Below are 26,280 nucleotides of genomic sequence, written 5' to 3'. Positions count from 1 at the left end.
ATATAGGTATATAGATATAATATATAGGTATATTTTCATTTTTAACCTTCATTTTCTTTGTTTTTAATGATTATAAAATAAGTATTCCAGTAAATTGGGGTTTAAAATACGTAGTTAGTTGAAACTTGATCAAGCCAATTTAGGTTATAATCTTTTCTAATTGATATTTTAGATTTACTTTCTTAGTTGCCTAGTTTCTTATAACGTGCGGTGCTTGTTAACATCAAAATTTAGTTTACGTTGTTGGTTGTTCTAGTAAGATAATTATAATTCAGCAATTATCCAATAGCTCCAGATGCTATTTTAAAAACTAAAAAATCATCACATTTTTACGGTGTTTAAAATCTTGGGATGATGTTTTTTTTTGATAATTTTAAAATAACTAAATAAATAATAAAAATTATAATAATAGTTTTTTTGTAAAACAAGCAAATATTGTTACGAAAGAACAAGAACAATGCAAGAACGTGTAACTATTATTATTATTTGGGTACAAATGTACCAACAATTGTAATTTATTTAAGATTACCAACCTTCATAAACCAAACGTAATTACATGAGGTTTGTACATGTCTAAAGGTACTAAATGTTATTAGTATTATACAAAATTTGTTAACATACGAGTTGAAGGTATATTACCTTTATATGTTAACAAATCTATCAGAAATTATATCTACAATAGATTGTAATAAATTCACTAGGCTCATTTGATACAAGGCATTCACTGAAACTGAGTTAGTATTTAGTTTAGGTCGAACTATGAACTTTCAGTGGTTAGTTCCACGTTTTACCGGGTTACAGGCAAACTTACTACTTTGTTTGTTGTCTAGAATCTCATTTCACTTCAAAGTGAAAGTGAAATGGCAGCTTTAAATTTTCAAATCACACTGAACATCTTCCACTACTTAACAATTTCTCTGAAAACATCATAATAATATCAAGATAAAAAGAATCTCTCAAACGAAAAGATAAATGATGTTATTCCATTTTTTTTTTCATTTTAGAATATATTTTATATTTACATATCTTATTCTAGATAAATATGAAAGATTCTCAATATACAAAAAGTAGTATATAAATGCGAATCTATAATATGTTAATAATGGTGGTAATCCAAATATTTAATATTTATTTCTTTTTGTTAAATATATAATATAATAAACTTACCAAATAGTAAACTCCAAACGGCATAACAACTACCGCGACTAGAAGATCAGCCACAGCTAAACTCACTATAAAGTAATTGGTCACAGTTTGAAGTGTTCGCTCCCTTACAACACTCATTATCACTAATACATTCCCGAATAAAGTAAAAAAAGGAAATATTAACAACAATAGCGCCCAAAGATTATACTCTGGTGTTGATTCTGCTCTGTTGAAGCAAGAAACGTTGAATGTACCGTTGAATGAACAATTCGCATACTCATATACATCATTTAATACATCTAGAGTTGCGTTATGTTCACTAAATACATCATTACTTGTATTCCCATAGAAGTAATCACTAAAGTCTTCTACTAACATCATAAAATTCCCATTCGTACTATTCGTACCATTTCTATAGTTTACTTTTTGGAATGCTTGTCTTGTCTTAACTATTATTGTATGGTTTTCCTCTACTGTCACGTCGTCGGGGGGTCGTTTTGATGGGTACAGGTACGTTGTAGAGCTATGGTACGTAGTTTTGTAATAATATGGCACTTGTGTTGAATTTGCCATAGTTCTAAAGTCGGATTTCCCCCCACTATGTGACGTTTGCTTCATTTTCTCTATTTCTTTGGTGTATTATCATGTCGGTAAGTAATAATTCTCATGATATATCTTCTCTTATTCATAACATGGTTCCGCTTTATCTGAAACAAAAATAAATGCACATTATTGTTTGCCTTTTGTAATATATTGTTTCCTATTTAAAATTTAGTTGCGATGTGTTCATGTTATAGATTTATTTAATTGAGATATTTGTACTATCAGAACATAAAATTGAATAATGCCCTAAAAGTCAATGCGTCATAAATCATATTTACCAGAGTAAAATATCATAATCACGACAGCTGATGTTTATCTCAAAAAGTCTTTTTCTTTAATCTCTTTAGTCAATTTAAAATGATTGATAGAGGAAAAATCAGCGAGATAGAGTACTTTTAAATAAACCTGTCGTAAAGTGATAAATCATCTTTCTACTACCCATTTTAATTACAGGATATATTAATTGGTAAATTTTATCAACCATTAAACACTTTTTTACTTAAATTTAAATAGAATTTTTATTACCGTAATAATATCGTCTACGTTACGTAATAATTGATTTTTTTAAAGTTGAATTTGGTTAATCTGTTCCATCATTGACTTTATTTCTTTGAAATAATTAATTCTACTTTAATAATATTTATTTATTTTAAATTTAAGACGAGCATACAGTTTTCAAAACACCTATGATAATTACACAATTAATAAGTATTATATCAGTCAATAAAGTTTGCATAAATTGACATTAGTATAAGTAAAGAAAATTCTCTAAAAGAAACAATAGTTTTGAAAAACTAAGTTATTATAAAATTAAATAATATATTATTTACATTCATAATAAGAGTATATATCAAATATCTCTAGATTGATCATTTATCTGTTCCATCATTGATTTTTATTTCTTTGAAGTAATTAATTCTACTTTTAATTATATTTATTTATTTAAGACAAACATACAGTTTTCAAAATACCTATGATAATTACACAATTTATAAGTAATATATTAGTCAATAAAGTTTGTACGGATTAAAATTAGAACAAGTGAAGGAAATGCTCATAAAGAAACAATAGTTTTAAAAAAACTAAGGTATTATAAAATTAAGTAATATATTATTTACATTCATAATAAGAGTATATATCAATTGAACATTTTCTATTTAATTTTTAGTCTCTGAATGTTCATCTTTTTTGTATAATAACCAAAATATCACAACAAAGTATAGTTGAGCCACAATTCCTTTATGAAATTCAGTTCACATTACGACTTTGTGGAATATGATGAACGGTATTATGTTAATGTGAACGGCTATTTCAGAGTTTGATGGATTTGCAGCTGTGAGAACTCTTTTGTTGGCAGTTTACGGGTTTTTCAGGAAAAACCGGGCATAAGTGAATTGGGAAAAGAAAACGTGTCTATTCACTCGAGTTCTTTATCGTTATAAAATATACGAGCGAGGCTCACAAAAACTGTACCTCTTAACGTGTTCTCGTTGTCCAAATAAAAAAAAAACACATAATACGTCAATTCATTGAAAAGATAATATTTTATCTTTTAAACAAATGTTGTAATATATTTCTTTACCCAATCTATTGAATAAAAATCAATAACCACAACGAGGGGCGGTGTCATATACAGCTCAAATAATAACCTAAACTACTTGGCTGCAAAAAGATCAAGGAAATGCCACGCTAATTAAGTACAAATAAATGTGTGAATGGGACGGATGATTGGGAGGGATACATGACAAATTAAGAATTACTGAATAAAAATTTAAACTGATAAATAAACTGGAACTTATTATCCGGTCTCATGCGGGTTCCTCAAAGGGGGAGCCAATAAATAAAAAAAAAATCTTTAATGATTGGAATAAAATTTTGAAACTGGTCACATTATTTATTTTTACTAGCTATTATTCTAGCTACAGGGATCTTGCCTGCGTATACCAGTATATAAAATATTGTATATATTAAGATATACCTTACTCGTGTACCTTCATATACCTCAAAGTACCCGTAACCGGCGAATGTGTATGAAAAGATTGATGAATGTGGAAGAAGCGAAAGAGGTTTGTTTGAATCGAAGCATTTGGCGTTCCATTGTTTCTGCCTACCCTAATGGGAGACAGGCGTGACAGATATGTATGTATGTATGTAATTTAATATATGGATATCACATTCCATCAATTAAGTTCGACATCCAAGTAATTATTATAATTGTCCAGATTTCTTTTTTGTATATTCATGTATTGCTTATATTTATTTTGGACTGACTTAAAAAAAGAGAAGTCGTTATTTACCTTAAAGTTTCGTCATTTATAAAATAATTTGGAAAATTAATTTTTAATGAAAGGATATGCATTCAGCTAGGTAGCAAAAAAATTTGATCAAAATCGGTTTGATAATTAAATTTCAGATCCAAAATAACTGATTTTAACATTATTGAAGTCGATGTATTTTTTTTTTGTATATATAATCTTAAATTATTGAATTAAGTCATTGTTTGTACTGCGAGTTTAATGGAATTTACTTCAATAAATTAAGCGCTATTGCTTAGAATAATTGTACTCATACCCACTGTATTTATTATAGAATATATTTTTTTTATTTTTTAAACTTTCAATGAAACATTTCGTTAACAATAAAATTACACAAAGTTTATGATGGCTGCATTTGAAATATGTGTTACCCGTTTTAATTTGGGACCGCTGATATTTTTTCCAGTGTACGAAGTTTTTTTGTTAACGACATTTTAATTATAGTCGTATCCCAAAGTAGGTGCTATCAAAACATCATTACAGATGCTAACAGGGTACTCTTGTGAGAAGATAAGGACAGTATTTTGCGTAGGAAATGTTTTGATTTATGTTTTGTTTTGTTTCCGAGAATTGTTGAGGAATTTCCTCAGAAGTGCTTGCATTGAACCGGAGCGTCAAAACTTATAATATCGGTAGATCTATGAAGAGGATTTTATCTGAAACTTTCCTTTATGCATCAAAATTATTATTCATTGAAAATTGGAAATTTTATGTTAAATAGCTCGCTGACAAGTTAATTAACATTATTCAGAGGTTCCGTATGACGGAAGTATTATTAGGCCTCCTTATTGGCATCGTCGTCTGATTGCATGTTGCTGTCAAATTTTCGTTTAACGTAGTGCTTCATCGTCTAGAAACTTGGTGCTATGATATAATAATTAAGGTCCCGCCGCTGACTTCTGAAAGTATAAGTCTTTTTAATGATGCTTGGTTTGAATGAAATATTTGCGGAAATTTTACTTATTTATTACAATGATGTCTTTACAAGTCTTGTCTATAATATATTATAATATACCTTTTTATATTGTAATATATTATAGACAAGACCTTTTTATATTATATATATATTGTTTTTTTTTAACGTATGGAAAATACTTTATGCAGACCCATACACCTTGTGGGAGGTAAATGGGTACTATGGGAAATATTACAATATACCTGAATTGTCTGCACTCTGTTGGTCATAGATCATAAGCTATTAAATTGTTCATCATAAGTTCAATTTCGTTAGATACAAAACATAGTAAGTTTACATAAATGTGGTAGTATGCTTGTACAATAGCAGAGGCCAATTTCACATATATAAAAGTCATAGTCGAATTAAAATTTTAATTCTTAAATCTTACGTTATACAATCTTATGTCTTCGTCTATGCTAAATAAATGTTGATAATTTATCTTGCAGTCGGTCAAACTTTGGCTTTCTGCACCATTAGATTCCGACAAGAAACTGTTGAAGTTTTAATACTGGCTGTTGACAGTGAGGTTTTTTAGAACAATGTATTATTTTTATGTTCGTTCTGTTTCAGATTTTCATTACGTGTCTTGTATATTTTGACTAAACTTATTAGTTTATTATTATTGCACCCTGCTATTTACAACAGAAACAATCCTCTGTGTACATTTTAGACCGGTTATAACCGGTCAAAATCCATAAAAAAGAATTATTATTACATGCAAGGAAATTTTGTCTAGGAACTAAATATCTACCGTCGATACACATCTTAATATATTGAAAATGTCTGGACTAAACCAATATGTGAACCAATTAATTGAATTACCTGTAATTACAATAAAAAGGGCACTCGTGTACCTTTAAATTACTCCCGTTGCCTTTGGGAAAAACGGTCTTAGTGATAGTGGTTAGTTTATTTAACTTTAACGCATGTTGTACATGTTATATCGTAAGCGAATAGATAGGGCGTCGAATACTAAAAACATTCCAGAAAAACGGTTAAATTACTATAAGTTGATTTGTTGTTTTTTGCACTATAGAAAGTGAAAAGTAAACCATGGATAAATAAATAACATTATTATTTTTGTAGTTATAGCAACATTTATCAATTATGAGATTAATATGGATAATTCTATATTTAACTACCTGACCCGACACACGCCTTTCTGTCAAAGACTTTAATAACTTTTGACAGAAACAATCTAATGATTGTTGCGGTTAGGTTTAGTAACATATTTATCAAATTATTTTTATTTATATATCTTAGATGTGAAAAGTGAGTATGTTTAACACCGGTTGGCACTTTAATGGTACATACCACGCCTACACACTTACAGTGATGGCAACACGAAATTTGATATATATAGTATTTGAGATGGAAACAGAAGGTTATTTTTATCTTAGCAATGTGGATAAAGTCAGATAAAACCTAATAACATTTATAAACATAAAAAACTGCGCGGTTTTTAAAAAGTGTTAGGCGGTTTTGTTGAGCGTTTATAGTGAGACCACTCTATCTGGGTGTTATTAATCAATGATATATGTATGTACACTTTATTAGGACTACTTGTTATATTGATCGACTGTCCCAGCGGACGACGTCTATGTTGATGGATGGTCTATCTTCACGTCATTAGAAACTAATTCGCACTTAGAAGTTTAGGTCAACGCCTATTACATAGCTGACTTTGTTGAATACAGTCCATTGGACGATTAACTTGTGACATTAATCTTCTCTGGATGCCTTCTCCCTTTTTTATTATATCGCTCTTAAGTTTTAACAAAATAATTTAAAACAAAGAATAAAACATTACCTATCATAGTTTATAAAGTTACTTTAATGTCCTTACAGATATTATAAATGTGAGAGTTTATTTGTTTGTTACCTCTTGGAGTTTATAATAGAAAAAAATATATAATGATTATTTTTTTAATGGCTGATAATGGAATGATAATGGCGGGGTTACCACCGCCTGTGCTAATGGTATACGCTGGCGGAGCACCAATGACGGATGACAGGTAAGAGTGAAAAGGCAGACCAGTTAGCCTGCATGGTGATTAGATGGATACGTAAGTAATCTCCTTTTTTACTGTTCCAGAAATATGGCCATATTTTGGTTTAGTTTGCAGCTATGTGAGATCTAAAAAGGAGACAGAGGTATTAAAACATCAAGTTTTGTCTCCTTAAAAAAAGAGAAATAACTTTTTCGTTACAAGATGGTTTTGGCTTAATATTACCTCATCTAATGATGACTCAAGTTTGTCCAATCTACCTACTAATCTGATCTACAATTTAACCAGTGGATTTTGCTGTTGTAATCATATGATTACAATTACTTATATAAGTGACCTAGTGACTCGATTAAAAATGCCATAGATATATTGCACTTTTGATTTTGTTGATAAATGTGAAGTAATTTACAACCGGATTACTGTAACAATTCATTGCGACACGCAATTGTGTTGTTTTATTTCGATCGACTGTCAAGCGGCTCATTGGTCTAGTGGTATGATTCTCGCTTAGGGTGCGAGAGGTCCCGGGTTCAAATCCCGGACGAGCCCAAACCATTTTTATGTCATTTTAAACATACTTTTGCTTTAACTCAATACAATATTAGAATTCCTTTATTTATACATTACATCTTTTTTTTTTACAACACAGGGGGCAAACGAGCATGCGGCTCACCTGATGGTAAGAAACTAAAATGTACACTCTTTGATTTAATGAACTCATAAAATTCCTTTCTACATACATTAGTGCACTAGAATTTAAACATTGTTGTAAATAAAATACTAATAAAATTAAAATGTTGCCAATTCTAAAAAATAATGTAATGTACTATCTGTACCTAGTAATTTTTCAAATCAAAGGACGACCATGCAAGCATAGATTTTAGGCAGCAAAAATACTGGAGTCTATATGTATAGTATCTTTGTTACAGTTTCAGTGCAGCGTTTGAAAGTTTTTAAATTTTTCCGAATAACCCAGTCCATTAAGTGCTAATGTGACCATAAATCAAGATAAAGTCTCATCGTCAGCTGACTGCCTCGGAACCTTGGATACGATAATACATTCGTCTATTGAGCTGACGATCGATGCGGATGCGGGAGTTTGTGTAATGAAATCTTAGATTCATAACGTCTAGATTGAATCTTGCTACAAATTCTATACGAAAAGCAACTTTTCTTTTATATTTGTTGTTAGAATTATTTAAATAATGTATTTTATTAAAGATAAATTAAAATATCATCGTCAGCTGATATTTGGAACACTTTTGTAACGGGTTTCTGATTACGACGCGTAATATAATGGAATGTAAATTGGACTCCCATTTCCGCACTAAGCCTCTAATCACGATGCAATCACGATGTATATGATTTATGTAAAATTTACCAACATCCAACAAGGTTATACAAGCACTTATTCTAGACAATATTTATATATAACATACTACATCCAGTTGGCGGTTTCTCACAGTCTCTTTCTTTAAGTCTCCTGCTTGTACTTCCACGTTTCAGTAGTTCCCTCATTGTACACTATGGAGGTAAAGTTTCTATTTATTTTAAGTCGAAGTGTAAAGTTTCTGTTTATTTTTACTCGAAATGCTTGTTGTTTAGTAACAGTCTATTATTTGGTAATAGTATTTAAAATGGAAGACATTCTCAAATCGCCTACTTTTAAGTGAGTATGTTAAGCGATATTCTCGTAATTTTAGTTTTGATAAACATTTTTCATAGTAATTACATTTATAGGCACGTAAACGAAAATTAATAACTTTTCCATACAATTTAATTTTTCGTGCTCGCCTATTGTATCGTGACGATATAAAATCATACGATATCCTATCGTGTTATTATAGTAAATATTTTTTTTGTCCACTACTTCGTACACGTGGATTTCAAAAACAGGAAAACCAATGATCAAAAAAGACTACTTATGTCGTAACAAGATAAAACATACATCAGTTTTCAAGTTAGATCTTCAATAATATAATTATGAAAACCGCATCAAGTTTGATGCATTAGTTATTACGTAATAACAAAACAAATATATAGGCAAACAGAATGAGAGATTTTTAAAAATATTATTTTGATTATTATTGCTTTTATTATGACACCTCATATACATTTTTTGTGTACAAAAAATGTCTACTTATGTACAATTTTATCATATCATTAAAATTGACATATACTATTAATTGCCATTTTAAAATTTTCATATCGTATGGTAATGCGACATTAGTGTTATTAAATTATCATCATTATCATTCATATCAGCTGTTAACTGTATAATGTTGAACATAAGCCTGCCCCATAAGAGGGGTTTTGCCAGTAGTTGCTACGTTTAGCAAACGAGTTAGCAATCGCAATTAGACTTTGGTTATGTTTTAAGAGAGGCGCTGCTGTTTGTCACTCAAACAATCAGTTGTTTCTTTTATTTTTGTTATATTCTGTTATTAGTTTTGCGTATTGGTTATCGCATTCTTCTTTAAAATTATAGTCACAATATAAGGAACTACTTTTCCTTATCATCACCACATCAGCCTTTCACTCTCCACTGCTGAACATAAGCTTCCCCCTTGAGGCGGTTTTGTCAGTAGTTGCCACGCTTAGCACTTTTCCTTATATTGTGCTACTATTACGAATAGGGAGGGAAGAGACTGTTAGTAATGCAAACTATCAGTCTCGTTGATAGCAAAATACCCCGCCAGGTCGACCTCCACGTGGTCCCTCCTGGAAATCATCGTGCTGAAATCCAGATGCAGTCATCACGAGACGGGCTAACTAACCTGCCTTCTTATTCTCATCTATCATCTCTCACTGGTGGCCCGCTAGTGTATACCGTTAGTGAAGGCGGAATTACATTGTCGCCCATTAAAAAAACTATTATGAATGCGTTTATAAGAAAGTCTGGATGGAGTTTTTTACTCTTTTGTACAAAATGTACTGAACAAATGCATATAAAATTTATTATAGTAACAGGTTACTAGGTAATAATACCAGACGAAGACTTTGTACAAAAGTTGTTTACTTGGGTACATTGATTCTTGGTTCCATTCATGTTTCTACCGTGAAGCAGTTGTATTTGCATAGCTGTATTTTAGTTTGAAAGATGGGGTATGGCAGTGAATTTACAGGGTATAGAGGAATAACACCTGAGTCCTCAGAAATGGCAACGCGTGGGGGGTATCATGGACAAAACAGTATACTCTGTTATGTCCATGGTACTATTTATGTCTATAGGTGACAGTTACCATTTTCACAGGTAGGCCATAAGCTTGTTTGCCATTCTAAGATGAATAAAAAAAAGATTATATCCTAACTTAAAATACAGAAAAATGTACATACTGATTTATTTTTTAATTATAATATATAACTATGTACAATAAATTTTTTTATGACTTGTATTATTGTAAACTAGTTAACCCTCTATATGGGTCGCATGTTTTACTGTGATATTTTTTGATTCTAAAAACAATCGATACTGACTCGTATGTATGATGTAGGTAGGTAATATCTATATTCATTAAATATTAAGAACAACAAAAGCTTTGTGTAATGTCTAGTTAGATATTATATGTCGAAAACTCACGTAGAAAGTTATTTAGAGGTTACCAGACATTTATTCTCGTTCTAACAGACAGATCTGTCTTTACCGAGACGTTTGGTAAACGATAAATTATTATTTTACCTACATTTTCAAATGTTGACTCAAAGGTTTTCTCTCTTAAATATTTTTTTAATGATTTTCATCTACTAATTGAATGCTATAGCTTTGTCTGCGCGAAATAAGATAAATAAATTGTGTGGAATAAGATGTGTTCTATTTACTATGTATTAAATTTAATTCAAATAATTTCAATTAGAGTTACAAACATTCATAATAATATTCATTCGTATAGTATTTTTCGATGATGTTGTAATTATTACCAAACGCTTTAGTATTTTTAAAAAACGAATTTTCTAAAAAGTCGCATATATTTCAATATTTTTTCAATATTTATATTATATTTGATATGAAACTGTGTCTTTATTTAATCATTGTTTGTTTACCTAAATAAACGGAAATATCTATATTCAAATATATTACGACTAAAGCACTTTATATTATTATATTACACATTTATTATTTAAATCATATTTAAAATCCTAGACTAGACCTAATTTATGTTTAATATTTAATTTAAATAATCATTAAATGATAAATCTTTGAAACATCTAACAATATCTAAAGAAAAAATACGTTTCTCATGGGGTCTCTATTCCCATTTAATAGCAATACACCTAGTGACGTTAATTCCATATGGTCCCCTCTGAAACCATCCTTGTTAATACTGGTAAATTGTCTACAATATGCTAACTTCATATTCATTTGGTTTTTACACCTTCATTTTATATGGAGATATCATTTATGTAGACTAAGACAGGAACATATGATTTTTTTTATAAAATGACAAAATAGTTTTGGGCTCGTCCGGGATTTGAACCCGGGACCTCTCGCACCCTAAGCGAGAATCATACCACTAGACCAATGAGCCGCTTGAATAGGTAATGGAATAAAAATAACACAATCGCATGTCGAACGAAATGATTACAATAATCCGGTTGTAAATTAAATAATATTATCAATGACATCGAAAGATATCTTTAATTGGTCCATTAAATCATTCTTTGCCGCCGTGCCAAGTGAAATTACATGGTATGAAAACATGTCCTTCAAAATAGTAATGCTTGATATTTCGCTTGATAAAAAAACGCGTACAACGACCTCTAAGTCGTGACCTTTTTGTTAGCTGTAAAAATGGTACTGCTGCCAAAATACGTACTTCCAGCAACCGTATCTAATAGCGGAAATAGAATATGCGACAAGTCTGATAACTCCAAATTATGAGAAAAATGAGTGGTGTAATTTAACAAAAAAGAAAATGAGCATTCGCATTTTGGGAATCTCGTCACTCGTCTCCTATACTAAAGACGTCATTCCTAGATATCAAAGCTACGTAACCATTTGAAAAAATATATACATAGTACACTATAATGACCATGGTAAATATACCATGATGGTGCTGTTCTTATGAAGTGACAGTTATCAATTTTTACCAGTGGGATCGTCTTATGCCATTGCAAATTCCATAAAAACGGTAAAGGTTGCCAATTAATGAATTTTTTTAGCATGTAGTAAATGTATATACAATTCTCCAAGGTATATTAATATGTCTATATTATAAAAGACGAAATTATTCAATTAGTAATATTCTAATACCTATTATACGTACCTTTATATTGCTGCAGTATGAGTAATGAGGTTTAAGAAAAGGTTGTCTGGAAGAGATTAATGATAAGATCACCTTTTATACTTTATAAGTTTAATATAAATATTTTTGTATTAATTATTCTTTATCTGTTGTAATAAAGAGTAAATAAATAAACAAAATTGTCCATAGAAACTGCAGTATGGGGTTCTTCAAAAAAGGTGTTTTAAGTTTCCTTCAGGGTTGGCAACGCGCACGTGATACCTCTATATTTACAACACACATAAAAACAGGGAATCTAGAGACCAAAGCAAATGAATAAACTACAAATTTACCATTACGCTTGGTATTCCGCTAGTGAAGTGTAATCGGTTCCCAACATTTAGGGAAACGGTATTCCCTAATGAAAAAAAGTATTGCAAACTATCTTAGACTACAATGACCGTTTACCATCAGATGGACTGTACGCTTCATTGCCACCCTCATGTTATTAAGGGAAAATACCGTATACAAAAATCCATTAAAATCTGTTCAACCATTAAGCGTGATTAAGTAATAAACATATTACACAATTTTTACAAACTTTTACATTACAATATTAGTAGGCTTAAATAAATAAAGATTTAAAGTATTGATTGTGGTGGTAAGGATGTTGATGTTATATTAACAAATATTTGTTTATTTAAATAATATTTAATTATTATCATTCATGAAGCATATACAATGATCCCACGCATACGAACCGAAATGTTGAGCATTTTTACAAACTCTTCTAGAGAGTTGTTCAGTTTGACGCAAATAAATGTGAGAGTTTTCATACAACGTATTTCAAAATTTAAAATTACCGTATGGTTCCGGCATAGAATAGGTTTTCATTCATTCCTTCCTTACTCGTAGGTGTCGTAAGAGGCGACTAAGAGAACTTAATAATCGAGAGATGGGCAGCAGTGTTCCTCTTAAAACATCCCCAAAACAGACAACTACTGCCAAAATGTCCACTATGGTAAACTGTTATAAGGAACGGGCCTGTTTCTTATGACTGTCTATAGAGGAAGTTTAGGTTCGTCAGTGGACAGATAACGGCTGATAGAATGGTTATTTCAAAATTAGTGTCTTTCGGCCAATTCGACGTGGGCTATATACCTATGTAGATATAGAATGTATCTAACATTCTGTTAAATATTTTTAATGTATTCATGCGAAATGCATGAAACTGTTCCGTAACTCATTCAGCGAGATTAAATTTTAAAAAATCCCGAAACGTAGAATTATTTAGATATATATATATATTAATAATACTAGGCAGTCACTGTCTACAAACCGACATAATAACGATTAAATTGTGTAACAGACACAAATTCAAAACGAATTACGTATTATAATACCAATTTTGTATTAAATTATTTTTAAATTAATTTACCCACATTTCTCTGTAAGACAATGATTAAATTTAGTACTAAAGAAGACTTTCACGATAAAAAAAATTAGATTTAAATATTTTATTAAAATCACGAATTTGTATTTTTTATTGTTTTTTTTTTAAATAATTCTTGTTGTTTATTTTTAATGTATTTAGCATTAGGTATGTTTTATACAATTAGACTTACTGGTAATGTTAAAGAGCCATGCTGGAATTTAAAAAAAAGCATACTATACTAACCGAAAATTAAAAAAAATGTATATCGTAAGTTTGGCGTCATTTTGGCATATGAAGTGTTTAAAGAGAACTTGTTGATATCCACAAACGAAGTCCGTAGGGGGAACCTAAAGAACCCCATGGGTACTGTTTTACCAAACCACAAGGTTTATCGCAAAATGAGGAGTAGGGTTCGATATATCAGTCGAATGACCTTAATTTTCAAACCACTTCAAAATGGAGTTCTCAATTCTATGCTATAAGTATATTATGTGATTACATTGCCTATTCTGAACTGAATTTTAATATTCTTCAACCGACTCCAAATAAAGAAGGAAGGTTCTCAAATCGTTTGTAATCTTTTTTTATATTTGTCACCTCATAACTCCATTAGTTATCCACTGATTTGAAGAATTATTTTTTATCTGAAATATTTATTTTAATCAAAATCGGTTTAGTAAATTAGTTTTCATATACTAATATTTTTTTGTGGGTATATAGGTTTTTTAAACACAATCTTTATAGACATGGTTGCGGTTTCTAAATTAAAATATTTTCAATACATTAGACGGAAAATACGAAATATTTCGTCGTTCGTCGATGGCTTTGTCATGATTAATGTTGTTGTTTTCCTTTTTGGTGGAACAAACTGTTGTGAAAAAAATACATTTTGTTGTAGGTACCTGTCAAATGAAAATTTAGAAACCTAATATATATTACACTTTATAAATGATATTTATTTTATTGTATTGCGAATTAAATAAAATATTTGTATACTGTACTATTCTAAAGAAATTGTAAGTGCTCCTTTTTCTGCAAAGTCTTTTATATATTTAAAGAACAATTTTCTTCACATCAAAAGAAGAAATATTGCAATTCTATAATTTACATTATTATATAATAAAATTACTGACTCATAAAAAATATTCATGAACGCATATTTGTACTAATATATTAAATTGAGTTTATACGCACCAAGTTGCCTAATGTATTTTTATGAACAATATCTTCCCAGAGGCAATATCAGAAAATTCTTTTGTTATTGAGTTTTATTTTATGGCTTATTCATAAATTGGTAGATAAGAGAGAAATAAGTTAATTTTGAACGTATGAATAAACTTCACATATTTGAATGTGGAAGTATTTACCAATATATGTTAGGAGGGAATATATTTATAAGGAAGTATACGATACAAATAGATATATGATGCCCTTTATTGTTTCCTCTATATTATTGGAATAGAAAACTAGGTAAAAAAATAATACTAAAGGAAATAGATCACATAGAGAATACAATAGGCGACCTTATCGATAAAAGCGATCTTCAAGGCGATCTTAGAAAGATAGGATTAAATTATAAATAGTTTTCTCGGACGGGGGTACGACAATTCTGTCTGTTTTATAAATATACTAACACCTTGTCTCAGCTTTGCACTGATGAAATTAAGACGTACTGTATATACAACCTTTCTTTAGAAAATATCTAGACGACTGTTAAAGTTACTTAGATTTTTTTGACAGAATGTTTTAAATCTTTTATATGGTGTAAAAGAAGTAAACGAAGAAACAGATGTGGACTAGAATTTTGTTTCCTACTATTTAGAGATATGGGATATATATGTACTAAATATAATACTGTATAAGCATAAGTGTATTATAAATATATATTTACCAATATTCACCTAGACTTGAATATGCAAAATTGCCAGCATGAAATTCCTTTTTTTCCTGAACCTCTGGGAATTTCCCAAAACACTTTTTTAGTAGAATGGAGTGGACGTTACATGAGAATCCTCTATGCGTTTTCTATTTGCAACTGCTGCGCAATTTCAAGTTTGTTTTATGTTTGTTTTTATCTGGAAGTTATTTATGCATAATAAATATATTTATAAAAGAACTATTATATTAGTCAGTTATCTATTCCTAATCAGCATTATTAACTGTTCACTGCTGAGCATAGGTCTCCCTTATAAAAAGGAATTTTGTCACTTTTTGCTACACTTGCTGGGAGGGTTGCCAATCACAGTTAGGTAATGTTTGGTAATGTTATAAGAAGGACGCTGCTGCCTATCCCTTGATCATTAACTCCCCTTAATCGCCTCTTATGACACCCATGAATTCCGATGATTAGTGTTAATGATAAGCAATAAAAACAGCAATTGCTGTTCAATTTGAAACCAGAAGACGCTGTGTGTATTTATTAATTATATTATCTGTAATTATTTTTTAACTCAAGAAAAAAGGCGATGGTAAGTTAGTGTGGGCGACGCTTATTATTAAAATCTTTCTCTCAACAATAAATGCATTGTAATCCAACCAATATTGTATATGTGAAAGATTTATTGCACTTGAACAAAAGGTACAGCGATTAGTTTAACAACATGTTAGCAAGGGTGGGCTTATCTCTAAAAGAGATCTCTTCCAGTCAACCCAATGCAGCTAAAGAGAAAATTAATTAATTAGCGGTTAATTTAGTCCAGAAAAGGTAAAAATAATACAAATAAAATAAACGTACAAAAATTGTAAATAAATATATATAATACATACACATATATAACACATATAATAGCAAGTGGATATTATTATCATGTATTATTAGTTAAAAGGTGAGAGTTCAATCTTTGAAGTTATTTAATACTTACTTAAATTTTAATATTCAATGGTTTTTGGTATATGTAGAACATAATATATCCTATATTAACATACAAGGTACTTTTATTCTACCATTTGTTGAGCAAAGCCGCTGCGTCCAATTAGTAACATATAAGTTTAAATTTTTCTATTCCGTCTATTTATATATTACTTTATGTTGCAATTAATATGCTAAAATATGTATCTAAATGGAATTTAGTATACAAAGCATATCATAGATTAACATAGAATACTTTATATCTGATAGGTACATAATATTAATGTCGCAAAATAAAACTAGTAATAAACAACTTCAGATATAAAAAAGAAACATATCCGACTTGAATATGTGGAGCGTGTGTTCGAAATTCAAAATTCTGCGCACGTCGCTGTAAAAGGTTCTAATTTCCAGCGGCGGCATGCGGCGTTACACGTGAGCCTCTACCTGTCAGCGCCCCAAGAATGGATGTACTATTTACAAAAATGAAATAAAAGATTTTTTTTATGTTGGCCAAATATATTCACATAGGAGTGTTGTAAAGCTACTTACATATTCAGCATAATAGAATATTCCAAGGCAACTGAATATTTTATAAATATTATTACTATCTGAATCTGCAACTCTTTCCGCGTTGATTTAATACTTTAGGTATTAATCTAATAATGGTCTAATTATGCAAAAGATCAATTAAAATCCATTTAGCCATTTTGGGTAGCAAACATCAAATACAATATCAGAAATAACATTTTTTTAAATAGAGTACCTGCATACTGTAGATTTACTCACATGATTTTAATAGGATATACGCGGTGTACCAAATATTAAAATATAGACATTTAAATTAAATAATTGACAGAAGTTATAATAAATTTATTACATATTTATCTTAATTATTTTTCTATGCGAACATAGCACTACTCATATAAATAGTTATGTTCAATACACTATTTGTAACTTTTTTGCTAACATTACAGCCACTATAACTATAAGTACCAAAACTAAACTTTTAACAATCCGTCCTTGTAAGTTAATTGTCCAGCAATGCTTATAAAGTTTGCGGCACATCACTACTACTCGTGTGAGGCTGTCGCCCTCTGCTGTCGAGTTTAGGCATCACATCACTAAAACTTGCTTAATCAGTGCGGTGGCATTAGGACACTAACTTGTGTGAGCGACATGTGGTCGTTACAACTTGTTCCGTGTAACTTTGTTTTTAGACAGGCCACTTGTAACTTGGTGACTTCATAATAGATTTATATGAAAATATAAGTAAGTATTTATTCACTTAGTATGTAAAGCAAATTGTTGGAATTTAACTAAAAATATTAGCATTTTCAACTGACTTCAAAAAGACGGAGTGTTTCAATTCGATTGTATTTTTTTCTCTCTTATCTCCTAACGGCCTCAGTTCTAAACTGATTTGGCTATTTACTTTGTTATCGAAAATAATATACTTGCAGTTTGGTCCCATATTCTTTTTTATTAAAATCACTTTTTTGGTTTAGTGCTTTAGTTTATAAATCGAAAACAATTAGTTTTGTCCAAATTAAAGTAGATTTTTTTGTGGAAGATATTCTTTGATTATTGAAAAATTATCCCTTGAGAGAATAACCTAAGTATAATAAATTCTTCATTCATTGTATTTTACATAGTTTTGAAACATGGGATAGAATCTCATTTTTATTATTATAACAACCGTTAACTGTCCACTTCTGAGCATAGGCCTCTCCCATTAGGAGGGGTTTTGCCAGTAGTTATCATGCTTAGCAGACGGTTTGGCTACCTAATGTTACAAAAGAAATGCTGCTATCTCTTGACCATAAATTTCCTTAGTCTCTTCTAACGACACCCACGGGAAGGGAAGGGGTAGCCAATCGTATACCAGGATCATTCAGCGTCTCCTTTTATGCATAATTAAATGCCTGTACTAGGAAATTCCGCTTATCCAGGATGCCTTTTCAATACCTATGTATGTATATAAAGATTTGTATTTTGAAATTAGATTGGCTACTAAGGAATTTGGCAATCATAATCATTTCGAGTACAACATAATAGATGCATGTTGAAATCTTTTTGACTTATTTACAATCATACGATAAGTTTTAGAATATAATTTTTATTCTTTTAACTTTTACCCGCTTCTTTGTTCATGTGACCGGAATATGTTCATTGCTCAAGATAAATAGGAACCTATGTCCTTTCCAACGAATATACTACGTACATACCCAATCTCAAGACAATAAGATAAACGATTAAGGCGCCAATAGATAATAGATATGCACACTCACTTTCACATTTATACTAAAAGTAAGTATTGCATTTTATTTATTTATTATATTCGTTGTTGTACAGTCTCGATATAGAATAGGCCATTCCTTTCTTTCCCGTAGATGTCGTAAGAGGCGACTAGGTTTGGACGAGGGATGGGCAGGAGCATCCCTCTTAAAACATCTCCAAAGCCTAACTGCGGTTGCCAATACGCCTGCCAAGCGTGGTAGCTACTGCCAAAACCTCCCAAGGGGAGACTTATGTTCAGCAGTGAAAAGTTAAAGGCTGATATGATAACGATGATGGTTGCATTTTATAAAAATACTTTATTAGGTATTTATTATTATTTCACAGCTTTTTTTATTATTAATAAACTATTAAACAAAAATAATAATCAAATAATATATAAAAATCCATATATAGCATCCATATATAGTACGTGGAGCATATCCTAGACTGAAATATGGTATACTTTTTGTTCTGAGTTTGAATTTGCAGGATACAAATTCTACTATTAAAAATAATTGTAAAGTCTTGCCCTTTCATCTTCTTACAAAATTTTATAATGCATCTAATTTAAAAATGGAATACATTTTCAACAAAATAATAAAGCCAACTTCCGTTAAAACAAATTTTACAGCTATATCAGCACTGACAGATAGATAGGCAGGAAGATGAAAGCTCCGTCTTTCTAACAAAATCCCTCCTTTGTATCGCAAATTAATTTGAAAGAACGAAATATTTAAAAATGAAAACTGGTATTTCATAATTCGAATTCTGATCGTAATGAAACAATAAATTTTGAATTTATAATAACACTCAGCGAATTTATAATAAAAGTTTAAATTCAAATTTTGTGAACCAAAGACAATATGAGAGACTGTCCAACTATTATAAATTGCTTCAAACAGATTTTGTCCTTTAAATTAAAAGTCTAATATCAGTTTATTATCAGTGCAGACAGAAGTAATTTATGGAACTAAAGTAATAACATTATTTATCTATTTTAAAAATGTTAAATAAAATATTTAAAAAACTACCAGATTTTTTTAACTACTCTGTGCTGTTGGCCGCAGATGGTCTTTACAGCTTCATCGAATGAAATACGGGAGAGCAGACGGCTCTCCAAACCTTCGGAAGGACGTACGGAGGGGCCTTTCGCCGTCTCCTGCCCACCGGATACGACTTAAACAGTCTGCGGGCACCACGAGACGGTTCTAATTTTAGTATTTAAATTTATTTAATAAAGATATATTTTTCTGTATTCTTAAAAGTTTTAAAGCCTTATTAACATTATTAGTATATTTTATAGGTGTATTTAACGGACAGGCCAAGTGGGCCTTACTCACCTCAGGATCAGGAGCGGAACAGCCAGCTACGGGCAAAGACATTTTAGATATGTTTTTACACACATAATTATAAGGACATACATGTCTTATTAAGGGGCCAGCGCCGTCTCAGAAAATTATCTTAAATATTCCAACGTAGCTGTTAATATGCGAAAGAGGAAAATGCGTACATATCAATAACCTCTCTTTTGGAAGTTTATTGAAAACGGGAAATTGTCTACACAATTTACGATTTTACGTCTAATTAAAAGCCAATTACATAGCATTAACTAGACGAGGATAATGGTACGGGCTTATTCATCAAAATATTTCACTTAATGCCAGGCTGAGTGTACAAGCTATGATGGATTATACTGTTAGAAGCAAACTCCTCCCAAATGGCATCTTGATGTCAATGAGAAATGGTGCCTTATGACATTTGGGATAGTTAAATATATGGAATATTAATTAATTATGCGTATAGCAATGAATTGATTCTTATTAACCCTTTCAGTGCCATTGATTTTCACTCATATCTACTTAAAAATGCCAAAGAAATCTTTGTCGTGTTGATGTCATTTACCCTTGTCTCTAAAAAAACTGTATCTCCTCCAAAAAGTATCCAATTTTAATATTTTTTTTACAGCAAGCTAAACAGCGACTGATTTCACGAGCGCTTGTGGCACTTTTAGTTGCAATGCGCACGAGCGCGATGGCGCTCGTCGGCACTCAAAGGATTAAGTACTATCTATCTAATTATCTTGAACCAAATCCTTTGCGGGATAGGCAAAGGATATATTAAAGTTTTCATTATTGTATAAAAATATCAATTGCCCTTAAAATTAGACACTACTAGAAATTTTAAAAATCCAAAACAAAACAGTCAAAATAGATATTTATGTAAATATACAATAAATGTTAGTTTTCTTCACGCTATGTGTCAGTCGGTGTTGCTAATAATGCAAAAAAAAATTAATTTTTGTTTACTCGATTTTAGATGTTTGGTTTTGTATTTGTATTTAATCTTACCCGAAGTCAGTACCGTTTTTGGATATTCATCTAGTTATACTTTTTCATTTTGTAGTTTCTGTTACGTATATATAATCAATATAATATATGCAATAAGATTATGTTCCATAAAAAATATAATTTAATCGTAATATAATTGATATGAGAACTAACAAGTAAAGGGAAAGTAAATTGTTGTTTGTAAAAAAGATTCAAGAAAATTAATTCAGAATTGACGAAAATATAGAAAAAAATACATATAAACACTAATATAAATCGTTTTTAGTATAAAAACTAATCATAGTAACGATATTTTAACGCTAATATTTTAATTTGAATATTTTTAATGAATTATAGAAGAATTTTTTTAAACTGATATTTTCCACCATAAATGAACTGAAAATTTTGAAAATAATTATTAACTATTAACTTTTTACGAATTAATAAATTCAATCTTTAAACTTAATTCTAATATGGTTTATAAAAAAACAAGGACCAACGAAAGTCTTAAAAATAATAAAGTGAATATATTAATTTATTTACAGATGCAGTTTTAATGTACAGAATCATTCTTGCATACTTCTTTGGCTCTGTACTCGTACATGTGCATAACTTGAGTGAAAAATACATTTATAAGATAACGAATACTCATTCATCAGTTGACACATTAAGAAAAATATCTCAATTGTTATTCGAATAATACTTGTCCTTCCAAACATTTGACGTTGAAAAAGGAAAGGAAACTTCATTCACTGTGTAGTACATAATAATTATTTCAGCACAAAACAGCAGTGACTGAAATATCGAATTTTAAAGAAAAATAAAAGCTATTTTTATACGAATTCAATATAATTAGATTTTTATTTTGTCTGTATTTTTTGTGAATTACATGATTACGTCACCAATTCTAAACTGATTTCGATCATTCTTTTTTTCAAACGATACAGTTTAATACTTTCTGTGTCGTTCAAATTATTTCGATTGAAACCATAATTTTTATTGCGAAGTAAAATATACTTATACAAAAATTCTAATATTTTAAACATAATGCATTTTGCATTCATGCATTCATGCTGTTTCTATTTGTTTATTATTATTTTTTTTTTTTGTAACGATAGACTACAGAGTCTGTGTATATTTAAATTAATTTTATGCCATTTTTTTTGGAGTACATATCGAGTTTTATAAATAATTATTCATTCATTTATCATTCATATCAGCCGTTATCTGTCCATTACTGAATATAGGCCTTCGGAAACTTCTTTAATTTTTTTTTATTTTGAAAAATTTCGTGAACAAAAAATTTTTTACTCACAATTGTGACAAAATTAACCTAATTATATTCCCATCGTTTTATCTGATACCCAATAGCCTATATTAATAATGTACCAATTCTCCCCTAATTGAAAAAAAAAAATCAGGTCTAGCAGTGAAACTTACGCGTTGTTGTAGTAAGTACTAAACAAAATGGAAATACATATAAAATTCCCAAGAAAAATAAAAATAAATATCATTGAACCGACTTGAATTCTTGTTAAGTAGGTACACTTATGCTAACTTTGAATAAACATGTACCAACTTTATTCGCTCGATCCTCGATTTCAAATAACGTTGGAGTATTTCACCTGAGCCCTCTGTCGAGAGTAGATTATTAAATGCATTATGCGTTTTCAACACCTGAGAGATTTATTCCTAGCGTCCAGAGCTATTCGATAGAATCCTTACTATTATTAAAATGTGCAAGTTAGTTTGTCTATTACTTCTCAGCACTTTAATGATTTGTCATTATAAAAAAAGGCCATAAGCGGCTCTCTATTTTGATCAATTAATATACAGGATAAAACCTATTATGCCAAGCTTACTATGGCTTTAGCCGTTATCCGATGATTAGTCTTTTTAATTAAACCTATTTTTTCATAATATTTTTTTTTATTATGTTAACAAGAAGGATATAGATATCACTACATATTTATCAATCAAGAGCCTTCTTCTACACTGACTTCCTTCGCCTACCTAATAATGCGGAGTCAAGTTGCCATTTCATTATCATCAATTAAAAAAAAACTACTAATCCGTCATATTTCATCATATCGTGATGAAACGATTTAAACTACAGTAACAATATAAAGAACTACTTTTCCTTATCATCATCATATCAGCTTTTAAATGTCCACTGCTGAACATAAGCCTACCCCTTGAGGGTTTTGTCAGCAGTTGTCACGCTTGCCAGGCGGGTTTGCAACCGCAGTTAGGCTTTAGAGATGTTTTAAAAGGGATGCTGCTGCCCATCTCTCGTCCTCCTTTAGTTGCTTCTTACGATATCGACGGATGGCCTATTCTATGCCGGGACCACACGGCTAAATCGTTTAGGTACTTTAAATTAAAATGTTCTTAAAATATCTAGTCGGATAGGTACTATGTACTGAACAAGGTAAAACAAGTTCGCCAACTGTTAAATCGCAAACCATAATAAGCGAGGCTAAATCAAGAAAATTAGTAAACCAGACGACAAAATTTATGAACAAACTGAATGAACCACCGATCCCCGAATACACTGTTGAATATTAAATATTTATTCTGAATGACATAATTTTCCTGAACCTCATGAATTATTTAAGAATATCTTTAGAGGAAATTTCAAGCGCGAACGAGTTAAATGGTATTATTAGATAGGAAAAATGGATTAATTTTAAGTACCCAAATTGATGTAATTCCATTTAAACAAGGATAATTAACATGAATGAGGGTATTGTGCATTGATATACAAGAAACTTAAGATTCACATTTAGATATAAACTTGTATCGGATTTAAATTGGAATAGTTATTATAGAATATACCTATAATATTATAGAATGAGGCAAAATTAATAGCATAAATAAGAAATTTATATATATCTAGATGTTATATCTTTATAAAATTTATAAGTCTTTCATTATGAACGTTAACATTACTGAATGGTTAGAAACGAGTGAAAAAAATGATTTATTTTTCGTTTCATTTTCAGTGGTGTGTTCTTATTATGAATCTAGAATTTTTATACATCGATGGTATCACAGCTTAAATTTAGTTAAAACAATTACTGCGTTGACTTCAAAAGTTCTGAATGTAAAAAGTTTAAATTGAAATTTAGTTGAAGTTATTAAATTTATATCGACAAATTGACACGAACATTACATACAGATGCGGCATTTTAGGATACTTGCTACGAATGTATTTAACAGTATTTTTCTCTCTATCAAAACTTACAGGAACTTTGCACAACATGAGAATGAACCTATTAATCCATATGACCAACAGGTGTAACAAAAGTTGATAAATAAATCTTCGGCCAACTTGCTCGTGATTTACGTTACAAGTTGGTTGGGCGGTTAGCACACTTATTTGTAAGAATATCGCACGTGACGAATGTATAGCGCCCAAGTTAGCAAAGTTTGTGCATTTATTTTCATAACATTTTGAAAAATATCTCACAGGTGTTAAAGTAGTGTAGTTTCGTTAAATACCGCCAACTCTATAACTGAATATGGCAAAATGTTCTTTATTCTTCTTTTATATTGAGTTTTTATTTATTTATAAGAAACAAAGTATGCCAGTACGATTTTTTTAAACATTGATAAATTAAGATTTTTCGACAAAGATATTCCTCAATAAAAATCTAAAGAAAATAAAATAATAGCCATTAATATAAAATATAAAACACACATAAAAAATCTAAATAATTTTCTTATTCTCTCAAATTCGGTATTCAGAATAAATTTCGTTGGATAAATTATTAATATTTATTTATTTATTAGCAAAAAATAGTATAATAGATAATATTAATTGTAATTATTTTAATAATGGGATTATCAAATACATGTCATGGCAAACACTCGTGTAATATTCAAAATTATGAAGATAAATTTGTGTATCTTATAAAATTAGAATATATTATTATTAAAATGTATTCACCTCACATTACATTTAAAATTTTAAATTTAGCATTTTATAATTTTCAAATCTTAGCGAATTATTTTTATAAATATTTTCTAGTTAGAAAAAATCTAGTTGGTTTAAATGTAATTTAATTTTCGAACGACGACAGCTAAAATTTTGAATTAAAAAAATATTATTGTTCAATTTGTATACTGAAAATTTTATAAATTTGCAACATCTAATAATTCTACCATTTTAAAGTTAGATACAGCAGATAAGTTTGTTCATACTCCATTACCGATTAACACCATTGTATATGCCCAAAGGCTACATTTCCCTAGCTGGAATAGAGCCAACTACTTTAAACTCAGGTAGAACCCTCAGACCCCCATTATCTTTTGAATCTTCCATTAACATTATGTGATAATATACTATATAAAGGCAAGTTTGTTGTTACAATATATGGGTTAATTATTTGGTATATAATAATAACAATAATTCATAATACAATAATAATAATATGTTTTATTTTTCCACCACAACCATATTATACATTAATTGGCAACAATAATATAAAGCTACATACAGTTGTGGGAGACTGACGTCTAAATTGGGCAGCGAGCTGCCTGTGTGTTAGATCACCAGGCCCCCCTCCTCAGGAACAAACATCAATAATATATTACTAACTGCCATCATGATAAAGAACACAAATTAAATACAAAAAATACAAAATATGGTAAAATACACAATAATATTTTGTGAATGTACGTACTATTGATTATATTACGTGTGGCGTGAAAGACGTGTGTGCGTGTGTGAGTTTATATGTATGTGAGTAGTGAATTTGACTTTTACCCAATACATTATACATATATATTATTATATATCATCTCAGTATTTTTTCTGTATCCTCATAATCTAAACTTAACAACTTAATCTAGTGATCATATTTTTACAGTAAAACCTATCTTGTAAAATGATAAATGTTAAGAAGTTTATTAACATAATTATACAATCTACCACTGTGATAACGAAAAAACTTTTTTGCAAAGGATATTTTAAAGGACTCCATTTTACATACATTATAATATCTTCTAGTAAGTTCTGTATTTGTAGTGTACTCTACAGCAGAATGTTGACGAAGTGTCGTCAATAAAATAAACAATTGCCTCACACTTAAAACTTCCATTTCCTGATATAATCGAGCAGTTGGAAATAATT

General features: G+C 29.9%; 1 protein-coding gene and 2 non-coding genes across 4 annotated transcripts in view; 1 reads left to right on the top strand and 2 right to left on the bottom strand.

Annotated features, from left to right (window-relative positions):
* Nucleotides 1-26,280, bottom strand: part of LOC113514151 (dopamine D2-like receptor) — a 309,488-nt gene that overhangs the window by 202,552 nt on the left and 80,656 nt on the right. For both annotated transcript variants that reach the window (XM_052894722.1, XM_052894723.1), the window contains exon 2: nt 1,168-1,853. In XM_052894722.1, the coding sequence (XP_052750682.1) occupies nt 1,168-1,764 (597 nt within the window). In that variant the 5' untranslated portion in view covers nt 1,765-1,853. The remainder of the gene's footprint in view (nt 1-1,167; nt 1,854-26,280) is intronic.
* Nucleotides 7,509-7,580, top strand: Trnap-agg (transfer RNA proline (anticodon AGG)). Its single transcript has one exon. It is a non-coding gene; the product is annotated as a tRNA-Pro (tRNA).
* Trnap-agg (transfer RNA proline (anticodon AGG)) lies at nt 11,486-11,557 on the bottom strand. The gene has a single exon. It is a non-coding gene; the product is annotated as a tRNA-Pro (tRNA).

The sequence above is a fragment of the Galleria mellonella genome, unplaced genomic scaffold (genome assembly GCF_026898425.1).
Source record: "Galleria mellonella isolate WM207_F2 unplaced genomic scaffold, CSIRO_AGI_GalMel_v1 utg23, whole genome shotgun sequence".
Lineage (NCBI taxonomy): Eukaryota > Metazoa > Arthropoda > Insecta > Lepidoptera > Pyralidae > Galleria > Galleria mellonella.
This window is presented reverse-complemented; position numbering and strand designations above follow the sequence as displayed.